Source organism: Vicia villosa, linkage group LG4, assembly GCF_029867415.1.
Source record: "Vicia villosa cultivar HV-30 ecotype Madison, WI linkage group LG4, Vvil1.0, whole genome shotgun sequence".
In the NCBI taxonomy this organism is placed as follows: domain Eukaryota; kingdom Viridiplantae; phylum Streptophyta; class Magnoliopsida; order Fabales; family Fabaceae; genus Vicia; species Vicia villosa.
This window is the reverse complement of record NC_081183.1, coordinates 131,198,310-131,216,107: the sequence shown is the minus strand read 5'-3', so window position 1 is coordinate 131,216,107 and position 17,798 is coordinate 131,198,310. Positions and strand designations below refer to the sequence as shown.

Genomic DNA, 17,798 nt, shown 5'->3' with positions numbered 1-17,798 from the left:
AGAGAATCTCATTTAACTGCTGTTAAGAGAATTCTGAGGTATCTGAAAGGTACTACTAATGTTGGTTTAGTCAACAGAAGATCCAAAGAATACAACTTAGTAGGATTCAGTGATGCTGACTATGCTGGAGATAAAATTGAAAGGAAGAGCACTTATGGAAGTTGTCAATTTCTTGGAAGTCATCTGATCTCATGGTACAGCAAGAAGCAAGCTACTATTGCCCTCTCAACAACAGAAGCAGAATATGTTGCTGCTGCTGGTTGTAGCACACAAATGCTCTTGATGAGAAGTCAGCTAAAAGATTATCAGATATATGAGAGTAACATTCCTATCTTCTGTGATAATACTTCTGCTATATGTTTATCAAAGAATCCTATCTTACATTCAAAAGCTAAACATATTGAGATTAAACATCATTTCATAAGGGACTATGTTCAGAAGGGTGTTATATCTTTAAACTTTGTGGATACAGACCATCAATGGGCTGATATCTTTACAAAACCCCTTGCTGAAGATAGGTTTAAGTTCATTCTGAAGAATATCAGTATGGACTTGTGCCCAGAATGAGAAGATGAGAAGATCTTTGTATGAGTATCTTCTGAAATGTGTTAAGACTAGGCAGCCATAAGAAGTTCTGATACTAATCAATTAGAAACTCTGATTCTGTTATCTCTAACGTGTCATTATCTAAGTTGATTCAGAAGCTCTTTTAAAGCAAAACAGCTGTCACCAGTCTCTCCAGAAAATGAACACGTATTCACTATTTCTGGACAAGCATGCGTGCAGTTGAGGGGACGCCTACTTAGGTAACTATGCTAATCGCTTCTTTTGTCATAATTATCTCTCCTCACGTCACGTAACATTAAATGCTATCCATCATTTCTTTTTTATTTCTTTTCTTTTATATTCTTCAAACGTTTCTTTTCCCTCTTTTATTTCTCTCTCTTGCATTCAGTTTCATTTTTCGCTCTCTCTCTCTCGGCATTCATATCATAAACCCTAGCGGTTCTTCACTATCTGCAACTTCACCATGAATCATTCGTCAAGCTCATCAAACCAAGCAACAGATCGTAAACAAAAGAGAAAGGCAACCGAAGAATCTGAAAACGAACCAAAAAGGACAAGGATCACCTATGATCCTCTCAAGATGAATCCTTTTGAAGCTATGTTGTCGAGAAACTACTCTAGACGTGTGTTTGAACCCCTCGAAGGTATCCCTCATTCACCTCCCTCTTCACAGACCTCCACCACCTCATCCTCTTCACTCATCTCTCTGCAACCACCATCATCACCGTCTGATATCCCATCCTCCTCAACCCATCTCATAGATATCTCCTCACCTCTCTCACACCCTTTTCCCACCAAAACACCTAACCCCTACAGCTGTGTGTATCCTGATTCCAGATTCACCGTCAACCCTCCAACACCTACCACTCATACCTATCTAGAGCTTTTACACTTAGATGTAAATAGTTGGTTGGAGATTCTGGGTGCTGCACACCTTAACCATCTGGATGAGCCTGCTACCTGCAACCTCTGGGAAGCCTTTCGCCAGGATTTTCTGGTTAGGGCTATGGATGTCCAAAGAAGGATCATGACTGAAGCACCTGGTGCTCGTGGTCTTCTTTTGGAAGCTGGTGAAAGCATGTATCACCATCTCATCAGGAACAGAAGAGTTCTTGAAGAGAGGATACCTGCAGATGAGATGGAAGAAGGAAATCCCTGCAGAGACATCGTGGTGTGGAGACCAAGGAATCCAGTGCTGACTGGAGATTTTCAATGGTTGTTTAATTGGTTCAGAATGAACCCTTCTGAAAGCGCTCCTCACATGGTCTTTCCAGAAGTGGTTTACCCTGCAGAAGTTGCTGGTCCAACTCCTCCAACAAACCTAGCAGCTATTCTTCAGGCGTTGGAAGTTGGAGCTTCTGAGTTGCCTGAACAAGAATATGCTGAGGCTGCTTCTGAGTCAAACTCAAATGTTGAGATGGAAGGTGCAGAAGCTGAAGACCTTCTAGAAGATCGCCCTGCTGAGATTGCTGTCCCTGATGGCAGAAGTTCTAGCGCTTCTTCTTCTGGTGAACCCTCATCTCTGATGAAGACTTTGGAAGCTCTACATCAGAATCAAGCCATGTTGGCTTCTCGTTTGGACAAGCAAGAAGCAACCAATGCTGAGTTTCGCTCCTTCATGGCAAGGCAAACTGCAAGCACTGACAGGATTCATGACATGCTGGCGCAGATTGTGTCTAGGCTAGGGTCTTAGTCTTTGGTCGTTGTAGTTTTCTTTCCTTGTTGCATCTGCTTGTTCTGCATCTTTTTGTGTACTTCCTCTTTCAAATCAATGAAAAAGTTTAATTCTGTTTCTTTCCTATTGTCTTTTGCTTTTCATCTGAATCTTTTATGTTTTCGATGTTATGACAAAAAGGGGGAGAAAATGGTGATAAATGATCTGATTAATATTATCAGTTACCGGGAAGAAAGTCCCTACACCACTAACAGGATTTGCAAGATCTCTGTGTTTCTAAGTGTTGTGCAGGAATTAAAGATCATCTTTAAAGCTCAACCATGAGGAAAAGCAATTCTATAAATAATCAAGCTTTTGAAAATTGAAGCAAGCCGAGTGCTAGAAAGCTTCAAGATCAGAAGCAAGAAGGAAGAATGTTCAGATATTCTGATGATAGAATATGCTCTAAAACATTATGTCTATTTGTTCTGATACATATTATGTGGCTCTGATACATATTATGTGTTCTGAAACATATTCTATGTTCTGACTCATTCATGCTGATTTTTGTCGTTTAGTTTTGTTCTGTAACATTTCAGGATGTAGAGATGCTCTGATGATGCTCTGGTACATTCAACAATGTTCTGATACAATCTAGCATGAAGTGATGTAAGAAGAAATTCAAGCTCTGAAGCTGTCCGATGGAAGCAAGAATCAGAAGCTGTGAATGTTCTGAAGATCAAAGATATTCAAGTTCTGAAGCTGTCCGATGGAAGCAAGAATCAGAAGTTGTGAATGTTCTGAAGATCAAAGAAATCCAAGTTCTGAAGCTGTCCTATGGAAGCAAGAATCAGAAATCATGAATGTTCTGAAGATCAAGCATATGTGAACGTCTCTACTGAAATACTCAGGGAAGTCTTTTATTTATAAAATTCTTCTAGTATTAATTTCAGGGGGAGATTGTTAATCTCAGGGGGAGACATATTCACACATTATCTATATGCTTTTGCTATAGCTGTGTAATTGTCTTTAGCCGTCTGCTCTTTCTGATCGCAATTTCATATCATTTATATATGTTTTTGTCATCATCAAAAAGGGGGAGATTGTTAGAACAAGATTTGTTCTGATCAATATTCTTAGTTTTGATGATAACAAGGATATGAATTGTGTATGAGATAATGTGGTACTCTAATACTATGCAATTTCCATTTCAGGAATTATAAAAAGAGTATGCAAAAAATTCAGCGCAAGAAGCACTGACTCAGAAGGTTCAGCATGCAAGATCAGATCATGGTCTGGCAAAACATCAGAAGATGGTCAAAGCAGAATCAGAACATGGGTCTATGGAAGCATCAGAAGAACTTGAGTTCAGAAGCAGATGCACTGAAGTTCTCATGGTATCACGCTCAGAAGCACTTCAAGGTCAGAAGACAAGAAGATGCTCTGCACCAAGCTGTTTGACGCTGATGATATTCAAACGTTGTATACACAAACATCATATCATAAGCAAGTACAAGATGGTAGGCTACGCTGACTGACAAAAGGAACGTTAGAAGCTATTAAAGGCAACGTCAGTAGACACAGCGTAAACAAGGCTCGAGGTAGTTGACAAAAGAGTGAAACATTAAATTCAATGATGTAGGAATGACGCAAAGCATTAAATGCTCCCAACGGTCATCTTCTCAAGTGCCTATAAATATGAAGTTCTGATGAGAAGCAAAAAAAAACAAATTCTGTGAATACAAACTTGCTGAAACGTTGTTCAAATCAAAGCTCAAAAACTTCATCTTCATCAAAGCTCACTACATTGCTGTTGTAATATATTAGTGAGATTAAGCTTAAACTTTAAGAGAAATATCACTGTTGTGATTAAAGCTTTTCAGAAGCATTGTAATACTCTTAGAATTTGATTACATTAATTTGTAAGTAACTAGAGTGATCAAGTGTGATCAGGATACTCTAGGAAGTCTTAGCTTATGTCTAAGCAGTTGTAACTAGAGTGATCACGTGGTGGTCAGGATACTCTAGAAAGTCTTAGCTTGTGTCTAAGCAGTTGTTCCTAGAGTGATCAGGTTGTGATCAGGATACTCTAGAAGACTTAGTTGCGGGCTAAGTGGAAAACCATTGTAATCTGTTGAGATTAGTGGATTAAATCCTCAGGTGAGGTAAATCACTCCAAGGGGGTGGACTGGAGTAGTTTAGTTAACAACGAACCAGGATAAAAATAACTATGCAATTTGTTTTTATCGTTCAAGTTTTGATACTACACTTATTCAAACCCCCCTTTCTAAGTGTTTTTCTATCCTTCAGATCATTCAACATATTATAAGAGTCACGATGATGAAAAAGGTAGAAAACAAGACTGTGGTAAGCCGTATAGAGCTCCTGCTGACAAGTGGAAACAAAAGGTTTCCGATGGGAAGAAGACAAGTATGGGAGGGGCTCCTGCTACTATCAAGTGCTATCAGAGTTGTGAATCGGGTCACTGTTCCAATGAATGTAAGAATAAGGTGTTGAGATGTTATAAGTGTGGTAAGACGGGTCATCGTGCTCCTGAATGATAGGAAGATGCTCCGACTTGTTTTAATTATGGTGAATAGGGTCATGTCACCACCTAATGCCAAAAATTGAAGAAGGATTCTGATGCTGCCAAGACTAATGGTAGAGTGTGTTCTTTGAGTGGATAAAAGGATTCCAAGAAGGATAACTTGATTCGAGGTACTTGTTTTATTTATAATGTCGAATTGGTTGCCATTATTGGTACTGGTGCTACTCATTTGTTTATTTCAGATGATTTTCCTGCTATGTTGGGATTGAAATTGTCTTCTATGGATGGTACTATGGAAATAGATACTCGTGCTAGTGGTTTTTTTACTACTAGCTTTGTGTGTAAGGGATGTCCTTTGACTATCTTTGATAAGAGTTTTATGATGGATTTGGTGTGTCTACCCTTGCACCAAATCGATGTGATTCTTGGAATGAACTGGTTGGATTTCAACTATGTTCATATCAAATGTTACAATAAGACGTTAAGGTTCCCCAAGTTTGGGGATAATGGAGAGAATTTGTTGTTGACTGCTAAGCAAGTGAGTGAATGCATTAGAGACGAGGCTGTGTTGTTTGCAATGTTTGCGTCGTTACAAAGTGACCATGAATCTGTAAGTGTTAAACTTTCGGTTGTTTTTGAGATTCTAGAGGTGTTTCCGGATGATATAAGTGATTTTCCTCTAGAACGTGAAGTAGAGTTTTCTATAGAGTTGATGTCAAGTCAAGTCTAGTATCGATGGCTCCTTATAGAATGTCGGTGTTAAAATTAGTGGAGTTGAAGAAACAGTTGAAAGAGTTGCTTGAGAGGAAGTTTGTTTGACCGAGTGTTTCTCCGTGGGGTGCGCATGTGTTGTTGTTTAAGAAGAAAGATGGGAGTATGAGGTTGCGTGTGGACTACAGGAAATTGAATAAAGTGACTATCAAGAATAAGTATCCAATCCCGAGGATTTACAATTTGAAGGATCAATTAGTGGTTGTCATACCCAAAAATTTGCCCATCATATTTTTCCTGTCAAACTCATTCAAGAGTCAAAGGCTTAAGACTTAACTGAGTGCACACTCTCTTAATCAAAGGCCTTCAAATTAGGGTTTTGAATCTCTTAAGGAAGATGAGTGAATCAAGGTATCAAGTAGAATTCATATGATCTCTTAGGATACAAATTAACCCCATGACAAGTCTCAAGTCTCAGTTCCCAAGATTGCTGAGTCAAAAGCTCAAAAAGTCAACAGTCGACCAGTTTGACCTAAAATTCGACCGTGGTTAAAATACAATCAAAATTCCTGATTTTCGGTCAACATCAACATTTTGAAGTCACATTCATCGTTTGATTAAGGGTTGATCATGATTCATCAAGAAAAGCTCAAAAATCAACAAAACTCAAAGTTTCTAAATTAGGGTTTTTGACCTAAAAGTCAACTGAACTTTGACTAGTCATAACTTTCACATGGTTCATCAGAAATTTCCTAACCAAAGCCTATATTGAAGGAGATTGAATTCTCTACAACTTTGTCTCTCAAATGCCTAGGCCAAAAATGTTTCATTTAAGAGATATGGCCCAAAAGATTACAGGTCCTTTTTAAAAGTCAACCAAAAGCAGTTTTTTGTCAAAGCCCATATCATCAAGATAAAACCCTCAAATGTAAAAAGGTTCCAAATATTCTTGTAGAGGACATCTTGAGGTTTCCAAAAAGTCCTAGAACTCTTCCATATCTTAAAAATTGAGGGAGATATGCCTTGTTAAAGTTGGACAATTTTGAAGGAAAAATGTGAAACAAAAGTGGCTCAAAATGGATTTTCTTGCAAATGAGCCCAATCTTTTTGGATCCAATCTTGATCCTCAAGTTATCTAAAGCATCAAATCCAATTCCCACGAAATATTGAAGAATATTTGATTTTATTTGCATTTTTTATCATTTAAAAGGTGATTAAAATCAAATAATCAAGAGATTTTGGAAGGGATGTGATTTGACTTTGATTTCCGAACAAATCCAATCAAATATTCATCATATTTTACATTCAATTTCATGAAAATTAGAATTAGGATAATTGAGTCAATATTGGATCAAAATCAGAAAGTTTCATGAATCATATTTTCCAAATTTCCAATCATTGATTCAAGAGGATTCAATTCAATTTTCTTGACCAAATTGGATCTCCTATATATGCACAAGTATTCTAGACCTCAAGACACGAACTCATGGCCTTCAAGAACCCTAATCAAGCTCTTAAAAGCCAATTCAGATTCTAATTGGCAACCACTTTCCAGAGGATTTGAGGATTTAAATACGTTCCTGAGGATCTCCTGAAGCTATACTAATCACTACCAAGTCTTGAATCACCAAGAATGCGTGCCCATAAGTCACAAGGAAATAGCGACGAATGTTGTCCGTAGGTAAAGGCTTTATAGGGCTAACATGACGGACCAACGAAGATGATGATCATGTGGCGCCTCCCTAATGGTCCGTTCACACGCGTGTTTGATCTTTTGAATCAGACAAACTCGGTGCTTCTTGGCTCACGCGCACGTGGTGTATCCTCAACGATCAGCCATCAGATCCCCCCTTCCCTAGATCTAACGCACGTGAATAAGCTGGTGCACCATGGACTTGCCTATGCTTGTCATACTGGATCCAAGCGCCAAGTTTACACTTTTGTTTTTATTTTATTTTATGTTTGTTATTTAGTTAGGTTCCCAACCAATAATTAATCAAGGGTTTTGATCAAAATAAATTTTAATACTAACCCTAGCTTAGGTTTTTAAACCTAATTTTCTCAACCATAGTTAACTTTGTCCCATGTGGGTTCGCCGTACAACTACGTCACATTATATCATATCATCACATTATGTGATATATGTGGCATGAGGTCCACGTCCATATATATATATATATATATATATATATATATATATATTTATTTATTTCTTCTCTTGTTCTCAAGCGAGCCTCGTAAACATTTAATTCCTGAAACACATCAAAATACCAGCATAATACCAACATAAAGCAACTTAATTAAAATAAAATAGGGAAATAATCTATGTAAATGAAACCAAATATGTGATATAATTTCGCGTTATCAAACACCCCTACACTTAAACCATTGTTTGTCCTCAAGCAATCAACCAACACGGTAAAAGAAAATGATTAAGCATTTTTTTAAACAAAGGCACGACACGACTCCTAATCATACGTGGATGCTAGGCTAATATTAGATCGATAGGTACTAGATATTCAAAACCAAGGACACCGTAATGACACAATGTTCAAAGACTCCTTCTTTATGCAAACCAATTCGAATCATCCAATTATCACTCAGCCTATATCTCTTGTTTTTCTTTCACTCTTTTCATTCAAGCGCAATCACATTAAGCCCGTTATCCATACATGCACATAGTAGGGGAAATCGGTTAACGACTATGATCATTTTTCTTTAGCATGAGGTTTTGGTTTTTTAAATGGTGAAGCCCCATCTTTCCCAACTACGGTTGCGTGGGATCGGACCGTAGTCCACCCTACCAAGCCCATTACTAGTGACCTCTAGGCCAACCAATAATGGGTGCTAATTATTAAATCCTTATTGACTTAACAACCGTTGGGCTAAATGACCGGGTGAGGGTCACCTAACATAGAAGTCTATTTTTCAATTAAATAATTTAAAAACAGGATCATTCACTTATATTCAATGACTCCCTACGTAGTTTATGCTTAAGATGGTGCCGACTGCTAATATAAACTACTTAAGAGCTACTTTAAAAACTTGAGCCTAAGGTTTCGGCATAATGGGTACTCAAATTTACATCACATAATTAGGGGGTTTAGGGTGTTGGGACAGTATCGATGTTGTTGAAACATATCCAAGTCTTTCTAACAAAGCCTAAAGTGTAAAAACCTCTATACTTTCAGAGTGTGTGCGCCATGCGTCAAACAAAAAATTCTTGTTGGAGGTTAAAATTTAAAAATTTGGGGAAATTCAATAGCAATAGAAAATCACGTATAAAGACTTGATAATATAACTAGAAAATAATAAAGCAACAAATGAGAACAGTAAAGTTCTTCACCCACACTTAAACCAAACATTGTCCTCAATGTTTTGATCAAAGGTGGAAAAGGAGAAAGACAAAACATGTATGGATGCTACTGGTGGGCTATCACGACCAAATCCATACGTGTCCGTAGGAAATACCTTCTCCTATCATGCTCATCAATTGTGTCACCACCAGCAGCAACACTCGTAGGAATGTGCGTGGAGACCCGCTCATCTTTGAGACAATCGTCTATAGATTTTTCGCCTAGATATGGTTGAGACGTGACAAGCGATCCATACTTTTATTTTCTGCAAATTCAAACAATAAAAGGAAAACATCAAATTGAAAGCTCGTGGGTTGCCTCCCACGCAGCGCTTTGTTTAACGTCGATAGCTCGACGGCTTAATAGTGCAAGGACTCAAGGTAGTTCTCTCGAGAATGACTCCTCGGTTGAACTTTTAGTAATAATCGTTTTCCATGGCCACTTATCGAGCCATCTCACATATCCCTCACCTTTTCTTTTCTTTCTTATGTGGGGTGGTTCATTCTTCTGAACTTGTGGTGGTGGTTCTGGATCAATCCTAAGTATAAGCTTTTCAAATTTGGGTTTAGTGATTTCACCCACCACCTCAAAAGTTAACCTTACCCTCTTAACACTAATGAACTCCCTAATTTCATGGTCCCCTAAATTTCTCTTCTTATGCAAGATTTCAAACAAGGGTGCATTAATGTGGATATTTTCCAATACCTCCACATACGTTTTGGATTGGGATTATGCCTTAGCTTCCATAAAACTTTGCAGGAAAGGAATCGGTGGGGTATAGGAAATAGGACTAACAATAGGTGTTTTCTTCTCTACTTCTTCTACAACCTCTCTTTTAGATGGTGTTGGTGGATTTTTCTCAATCTCCACTCTTTTCTCACTAGAACTCTTCTCAACCACATTATCACTCTCCTCAATCTCATTATCACTCTCTTCAAATTTCATCATCACTCTCCTTAAGATTTTTGATTTGTTCTTCACTATTGGTTGCGTCCATATACTCCTCGAGTAAGGGTCCTAGAGGTTTTTGTTTAAGCAAGGAGATTTGAGTCTCTAATGCCATGTTGTGAGTCGCGAGGGACTCAACCATAGTGGTTAGTTGCCTAAGGGTTTCATTGTTTTGAAGACTTTCTTTGACAAACTCTTGGTTTTGGATGGTTTGTGTCTCTACAAAGTGTTGCATCATGGCTTCTAATCTAGAGTGAGTTAGCGTCTCTTCGGAATCCTCCATTGATGTTTCGAAGTTAAAATTATGGGATTCTTGAGGTTCTTCAAAAAGAGCTAGCGTTGGATTTTGTGTTTCCTCAAAGTGCTTCGTCATCATAGATTCTAGCCTAGAGAGAGTTTGTGCTTTGATAAATTCCTCCATTAAGATTTCAAGGTTGGATTTATGATAATCTTGCTGTTAGAACAAGATTTGTTCTGATCAATATTCTTAGTTTTGATGATAACAAGGATATGAATTTTGTGTGAGATAATGTGGTACTCTAATACATTGCAATTTCCCTTTCAGGAAATATATAGAGTATGCACAAATCAGCGCTCAGAAGCTTTGTCTCAGAAGGTTCAGCATGCAACATCAGAACATGGTCTGGCAAGACATCAGAAGATGGTCAAGGCAGAATCAGAACATGGGTCTATGGAAGCATCAGAAGAACTTGAGATCAGAAGCAGAAGCACTAAAGTTCTCATGGTATCACGCTCAGAAGCACTTCAAGGTCAGAAGACAAGAAGATGCTATGCAACAAGCTGTTTGACTCGGATGATATTCAAATATAATATTCAAACATCAGATCAGAAGAAAGTACAAGTGGCAGGCTACGCTGACTGACAAAAGGAACGTTGGAAGCTATTAAAGGCAACGTCAGTAGACACAGCGTGAACAAGGCTCGAGGTAGTTGACAAAAGCGTGAAACATTAAATGCAATGTTGTACGGAACACGCAAAGCATTAAACGCATCCAACGGTCATCTTCTCAAAGGCCTATAAGTATGAAGTTCTGATGAGAAGCAAGGTTACCAACTCTGAAACAATTCTGAAAGACTTGCTGAAACGCTGTTCAAATCAAAGCTCAGAAACTTCATCTTCATCAAAGCTCACTACATTGCTGTTATAATATATTAGTGAGATTAAGCTTAAACGTTAAGAGAAATATCACAGTTGTGATTATAGCTTTTTCAGAAGCATTTGTAATACTCTTAATTGATTACATTAAGTTGTAAGGAACTAGAGTGATCGTGTTGACCAGAATACTCTAGAAAGTCTTAGAGGGTATCTAAGCAGTTGTTCCTGGAGTGATCAAGTTGTGATCAGAATACTCTGGAAGACTTAGTTGCGGACTAAGTGGAAAACCATTGTAATCCGTGCGATTAGTGGATTAAATCCTCAGGTGAGGTAAATCACTCCGTGGGGGTGGACTGGAGTAGTTTAGTTAACAACGAACCAGGATAAAAATAACTGTGCAATTTATTTTTATCGTTCACGTTTTAAGACTACACTTATTCAAACCCCCCCTTTCTAAGTGTTTTTCTATCCTTCAATTGGCATCAGAGCGCCGGTTTTAAGGTGCAAGCACTTAACCGTGTTTAGAAAAGATTCAGGAAGAGAAAAACGCTTCAGTAAAAGATGGCTGGTGATGAACACACATCTACATCTGGCTCTGCTGAGCAATACAACGGAAATGGTAACAATGGTTATACTAGACCACCAGTATTTGATGGTGAAAACTTTGAATACTGGAAAGATAAGTTGGAAAGTTACTTTCTTGGTCTAGATGCTGATTTATGGGATCTTCTGATGGATGGTTACAAACATCCAGTAAACGCTAGTGGCGTAAAGCTTACAAGGCAAGAAATGGATGATGATCAAAAGAAGCTTTTCAAGAATCATCATAAATGTAGGACTGTTTTGCTGAATGCTATCTCTCATGCTGAGTATGAGAAGATATCTAACAGGGAAACTGCCTATGATATATATGAGTCATTGAAAATGACCCATGAGGGAAATGCTCAAGTCAAGGAGACCAAAGCTCTTGCACTAATCCAGAAGTATGAAGCTTTCAAGATGGAGGATGATGAAGACATTGAAAAGATGTTTTCAAGATTTCAAACTCTTACTGCTGGATTGAGAGTTCTGGATAAAGGCTACACCAAGGCTGATCATGTAAAGAAGATCATCAGAAGCTTACCCAGAAGATGGGGTCCAATGGTGACTGCATTCAAGATTGCGAAGAATCTGAATGAAGTTTCTTTGGAAGAGCTTATCAGTGCCTTGAGAAGCCATGAAATTGAGCTGGATGCAAACGAGCCTCAAAAGAAAGGTAAGTCTATTGCATTAAAATCTAATATCAAAAAATGCACTAACGCTTTTCAGGCTAGAGAAGAAGATCCTGAAGAATCAGTTTCTGAAGAAGAAGATGAACTGTCCATGATCTCCAGAAGAGTAAACCAACTCTGGAAGAGCAAGCAAAGGAAGTTCAGAGACTTCAGAAGTTCAAAGAGATTTGAACGTGGAGAATCTTCTGATGACAGAAGATTTGACAAGAAGAAGGTCATGTGCTATGAATGCAATGAGCCTGGACACTATAAGAATGAATGTCCAAAACTTCAGAAAGAAAATCCCAAGAAGAAGTTTCATAAGAAGAAAAGTCTTATGGCAACCTGGGATGAGTCAGAAGATGAATCAGACTCGGAAGATGAGCAGGCTAACTGTGCGCTGATGGCGACAGAAGATGATGGATCAGAATCTACATCAGAATCAGATTCTGAAGAGGTATTTTCTGAACTATTTAGAAAAGAGTTAGTTTCCAGTCTAACAGAACTTCTGGAACTCAAAGCTCACCTTAGTATCAAATACAAAAAGCTGAAAAAGCAATTTGAATTTGAAACTAAGAAGCTGGAATTGGAAAATTCTGAACTAAAGGAAAAAGTTTTAAATCTATCCAAAAATAGTGGATCTCCTTCTGAAACAGAAAAAGCCATTCCTAGCATGAATCATATTCTGAAAGAATATGACTTGAGCTTCAGAAAATTTCTATCTAGAAGTATTGGCAGAAGTCAGCTAGCTTCTATGATATATGCTGTGTCTGGAAACAATAGAGTCGGCATTGGTTATGAGGGTGAAATCCCATACAAGCTTGAATCTGTGGATGATATGAAAATATCATAAAAGCCTTTGTATAACCAATTTAAATTTGGCCACTCCCATGATATTAGGCTCACTTCACATACACAGAAGCCTAACACTGTTCACACCAAGAAACCTGTGACACGACCTAAGAAATATCATGAATCTCCTATTAAAGATTATCATACTGTTCCTCCTGTTAAATATTTTGCTAAACCCAAGTTCAATCAGAACTTGAGGAGAACTAACAAGAAAGGACCCAAGAAATTGTGGGTACCTAAGGATAAGATAATTTATGTTGCAGATATCCTTGGCGGCAAAGAGGACAGAAAGCAAAATGTCATGGTACCTGGACTCTGGGTGCTCGCGACACATGACGGGAAGAAGGTCTACATTCCAAGACCTGGTGCTTAAACCGGGTGGAGAAGTCAAGTTTGGAGGAGATCAGAAGGGCAAAATCATTGGCTCTGGAACTATAAAGTTTGGTAACTCTCCTTCCATAACTAATGTACTTCTTGTAGAAGGATTAACGCATAACTTATTGTCCATAAGTCAATTAAGTGACAATGGTTATGATATAATCTTTAATCAAAAGTCTTGCAAGGCTGTAAGTCAGAAGGATGGCTCAATCCTAATTACAGGCAAGAGAAAGAACAACGTTTATAAGACAGATCTTCAGGATTTTAAGAATCAGAAGGTGACCTGTCTTATGTCTGTTTCTGAAGAGCAATGGGTCTGGCACAGAAGATTAGGACATGCTAGTTTGAGAAAGATTTCTCAGATTAACAAACTAAATCTGGTCAGAGGACTCCCAAATCTGAAATACAAATCAGATGCTCTTTGTGAAGCATGTCAGAAGGGAAAGTTCTCCAGACCTGCAATCAAGTCTAAGAATGTTGTTTCTTCCTCAAGACCGTTAGAACTCTTACACATTGATCTGTTTGGCCTAGTCAAAACAGCATCTGTCAGAGGGAAGAAATATGGATTAGTCATCATTGATGATTATAGCCGCTGGACATGGGTAAAGTTCTTGAAACACAAGGATGAGTCTCATTCAGTGTTCTTTGAATTCTGCACTCAGATTCAATCTGAGAAAGAGTGTAAAATCATAAAGGTCAGAAGTGATCATGGTGGCGAATTTGAGAACAGATTCTTTGAGGATTTCTTCAAAGAAAATGGTATTGCCCATGATTTCTCTTGCCCTAGAACTCCATAGCAAAATGGAGTTGTAGAGCGAAAGAATAGGACTCTACAAGAAATGGCCAGAACCATGATCAATGAAACCAATATGGCTAAGCATTTCTGGGCAGAAGCAATTAACACTGCATGCTATATTCAGAATAGAATCTCTATCAGACCAATTCTAAATAAGACTCCTTATGAATTGTGGAAGAACAGAAAGCCCAACATTTCATATTTCCATCCTTTTGGATGTATATGTTTTATTCTGAACACTAAAGATCATCTTGGTAAGTTTGATTCTAAAGCACAAAAGTGTTTCCTTCTTGGATATTCTGAACGCTCAAAACGCTACAGAGTATACAATACTGAAACATTGGTTGTAGAAGAATCAATCAATATCAGGTTTGATGATAAGCTTGGTCTTGAAAAACCAAAGCAGTTCGAGAATTTTGCAGATTTTGATATTGATATATCAGAAGCCGCAGAACCAAGAAGCAATGCTGTAGAAGCTGGAAGTGTCAGAAGCAATGGATCAGAAGATCAAGTTGCTGCATCTTTTGAGAATCTTAGGATTTCTGAAGAACCAACTGTCAGAAGATCACCTAGACTTGCTTCAGCTCATTCAGAAGATGTGATCCTTGAGAAGAAAGATGATCCCATCAGAACAAGGGCATTCCTTAAGAACAATGCAGAATGTCAATTAGGTCTTGTTTCTTTGATCGAGCCAACTTCTGTTGATCAAGCTCTAGAAGATCCAGACTGGATAATTGCCATGCAAGAAGAACTAAATCAGTTTACAAGGAATGATGTATGGGACTTGGTTCCTAGACCAAAAGGATTTAACATCATTGGCACCAAGTGGGTGTTCAGAAACAAGCTAAGCGAGAAGGGAAAAGTGGTAAGAAACGAAGCCAGACTGGTTGCTCAAGGTTATAGTCAGCAAGAAGGGATTGACTACACAGAAACCTTTGCACCAGCGGCCAGGTTAGAATCTATTCGTCTATTAAATTCTTTTGCCACTCAACGCAACATCACTCTCTATCAGATGGATGTTAAGAGTGCCTTCTTAAATGGTTATATAGATGAAGAAGTTTATGTCCATCAACCTCCTGGTTTCGAAGACTCTAAGTCTCCAAATCATGTTTTTAAATTAAAGAAATCATTATACGGATTGAAGAAAGCTCCGAGAGCTTGGTATGAACGTTTAAGTTCCTTCCTTCTGGAAAATGGTTTCACTAGAGGAAAAGTGGACACTACTCTCTTTTGTAAAACATTTAAAAAGGATATTTTAATTTGTCAAATATATGTTGATGATATTATCTTTGGAACATCTAATGCTACACTTGGAAAGGAGTTTACTGAGTCTATGCAGGCTGAATTTGAAATGAGCATGATGGGAGAACTCAAGTATTTTCTTGGGATTCAAATCAACCAAACTTCTGATGGAACCTATGTTCACCAAACGAAGTATGTGAAAGAACTTCTGAAGAAGTTTAATCTTTCTGAAAGCAAAGAAGCCAAAACTCCTATGCATCCAACTTGTGTACTGGGTAAGGATGAGGTAAGTAAGAAGGTAGATCAGAAGTTGTACAGAGGTATGATTGGATCTCTTCTACAGTGGAGTTTCTAGTCTGGATAGGCATGAAGAGTTTTCAAGCTTTCATGGCTGAACAAACTGAGAAGACCGCAGGGATTCATGATATGTTAGCTAAGATTTTGTCTAAGCTAGGGTTGTAGTCCTTAAGTCCTTGTAGTTTTCGTTGTTTGATTGCATCTGCTTATTCTGCATACACCTTTTGTAATCCTTCTTGTTGTAATCAATGAAAAGTTATTTATGTTTCTTTCCTTTTGTCTCTTGCTTTACATCTGAATCTTTTATGTTTTTTGATGTTATGACAAAAAGGGGGAGAAAATATATGATAAATGATCTGATTAATATTATCAGTTACCGAATAAAAAGGCTCCACATTTACTAACAGAACTTGCAAAGTTCTATGTTTTTAAGTTGTGTTGTTGCAGGAATCAAAGATTCAAGATCAACATAAGAAGCAACAAAATGAATCAAGCTCTTGGATTCTTGAAGCAAGCTGAGTGCTAGGAAGCTTCAGAATCAGAAGCAAGAATGATCAGAAATTCTGATAATAGAATATGATCCAAATCATTGTCTAATTGCTCTGATACATTGTCTAGTGGATCTGATATATTCTATATGGCCTATATGGCTCTGATACATATTTTATGTTCTGATACACATGTTATGTTCTAACTCATTCATGCTGACTTTTGTCGTTTAGTTTTGTTCTGTAACATTTCAGGATGTAGAGATGCTCTGATGATGCTCTGGTACATTCAACAATGTTCTGATACAATCTAGCATGAAGTGATGTAAGAAGAAATTCAAAGTTCTGAAGCTGTCCTAAATGGAAGCAGGAATCAGAAGCTGTGAATGTTCTAAAGATCAAAGAAATTCAAGTTCTGAAGCTGTCCTAAATGGAAGCAGGAATCAGAAGCTGTGAATGTTCTGAAGATCAAAGAAATTCAAGTTCTGAAGCTGTCCTAAATGGAAGCAGGAATCAGAAGCTGTGAGTGTTCTAGGTATCTAAAGAAGTTCAAGTTCTGAAGCTGTCCAATGGAAGCAGAAGTCAGAAGCTATGAATTATCAAAAGACAGAAGCTTATGTGATCGTCTCTACCGAAATAATCAGGGAAGTCTTTTATTATTAAAGGTCTTCGAGTATTTATTTCAGGGGGAGATTATTCATCTCAGGGGGAGATTGTTAATCTCAGGGGGAGACATACTCACATGCTTATGCTATAGTTGTGTAATTTGTCTTTAGCCGTCTGCTCTTTCTGATCGCAAATTCATATCATTTATATATGTTTTTGTCATCATCAAAAAGGGGGAGATTGTTAGAACAAGATTTGTTCTGATCAATATTCTTAGTTTTGATGATAACAAGGATATGAATTTTGTGTGAGATAATGTGGTACTCTAATACATTGCAATTTCCCTTTCAGGAAATATATAAAGAGTATGCACAAATCAGCGCTCAGAAGCTTTGTCTCGGAAGGTTCAGCATGCAACATCAGACCATGGTCTGGCAAGACATCAGAAGATGGTCAAGGCAGAATCAGAACATGGGTCTATGGAAGCATCAGAAGAACTTGAGATCAGAAGCAGAAGCACTGAAGTTCTCATGGTATCACGCTCAGAAGCACTTCAAGGTCAGAAGACAAGAAGATGCTATGCACCAAGCTGTTTGACTCTGATAATATTCAAATATAATATTCAAACATCATATCATAAGCAAGTACAAGATGGTAGGCTACGCTGACTGACAAAAGGAACGTTGGAAGCTATTAAAGGCAACGTCAGTAGACACAGCGTGAACAAGGCTCGAGGTAGTTGACAAAAGCGTGAAACATTAAATGCAATGTTGTACGGAACACGCAAAGCATTAAATGCATCCAACGGTCATCTTCTCAAACGCCTATAAGTATGAAGTTCTGATGAGAAGCAAGGTTACCAACTCTGAAACAATTCTGAAAGACTTGCTGAAACGCTGTTCAAATCAAAGCTCAGAAACTTCATCTTCATCAAAGCTCACTACATTGCTGTTGTAATATATTAGTGAGATTAAGCTTAAACGTTAAGA

The 17,798-nt window shown here is 37.9% G+C and overlaps 1 protein-coding gene across 1 annotated transcript; it reads left to right on the top strand.

Annotated features, from left to right (window-relative positions):
* Nucleotides 1–4,653: 4,653 nt before the first annotated feature.
* On the top strand, nucleotides 4,654–5,499 carry LOC131597874 (uncharacterized). Its single transcript, XM_058870533.1, has 2 exons — nucleotides 4,654–4,720; nucleotides 5,012–5,499. Exons 1-2 carry the CDS (start codon nucleotides 4,654–4,656, stop codon nucleotides 5,497–5,499), a joined length of 555 nt encoding a protein of 184 aa, XP_058726516.1.
* The last annotated feature ends 12,299 nt before the right edge of the window (nucleotides 5,500–17,798 follow it).

Bases quoted from the DNA above. Each gene is read 5' to 3' on its own strand.
- LOC131597874 (XM_058870533.1), top strand. From the start codon at position 4,654: ATGGGAGGGGCTCCTGCTACTATCAAGTGCTATCAGAGTTGTGAATCG. The intron at 4,721-5,011 runs GTAAGAATAAGG...TGTTTATTTCAG, and splicing joins GGGTCACTGTTCCAATGAAT to ATGATTTTCCTGCTATGTTG.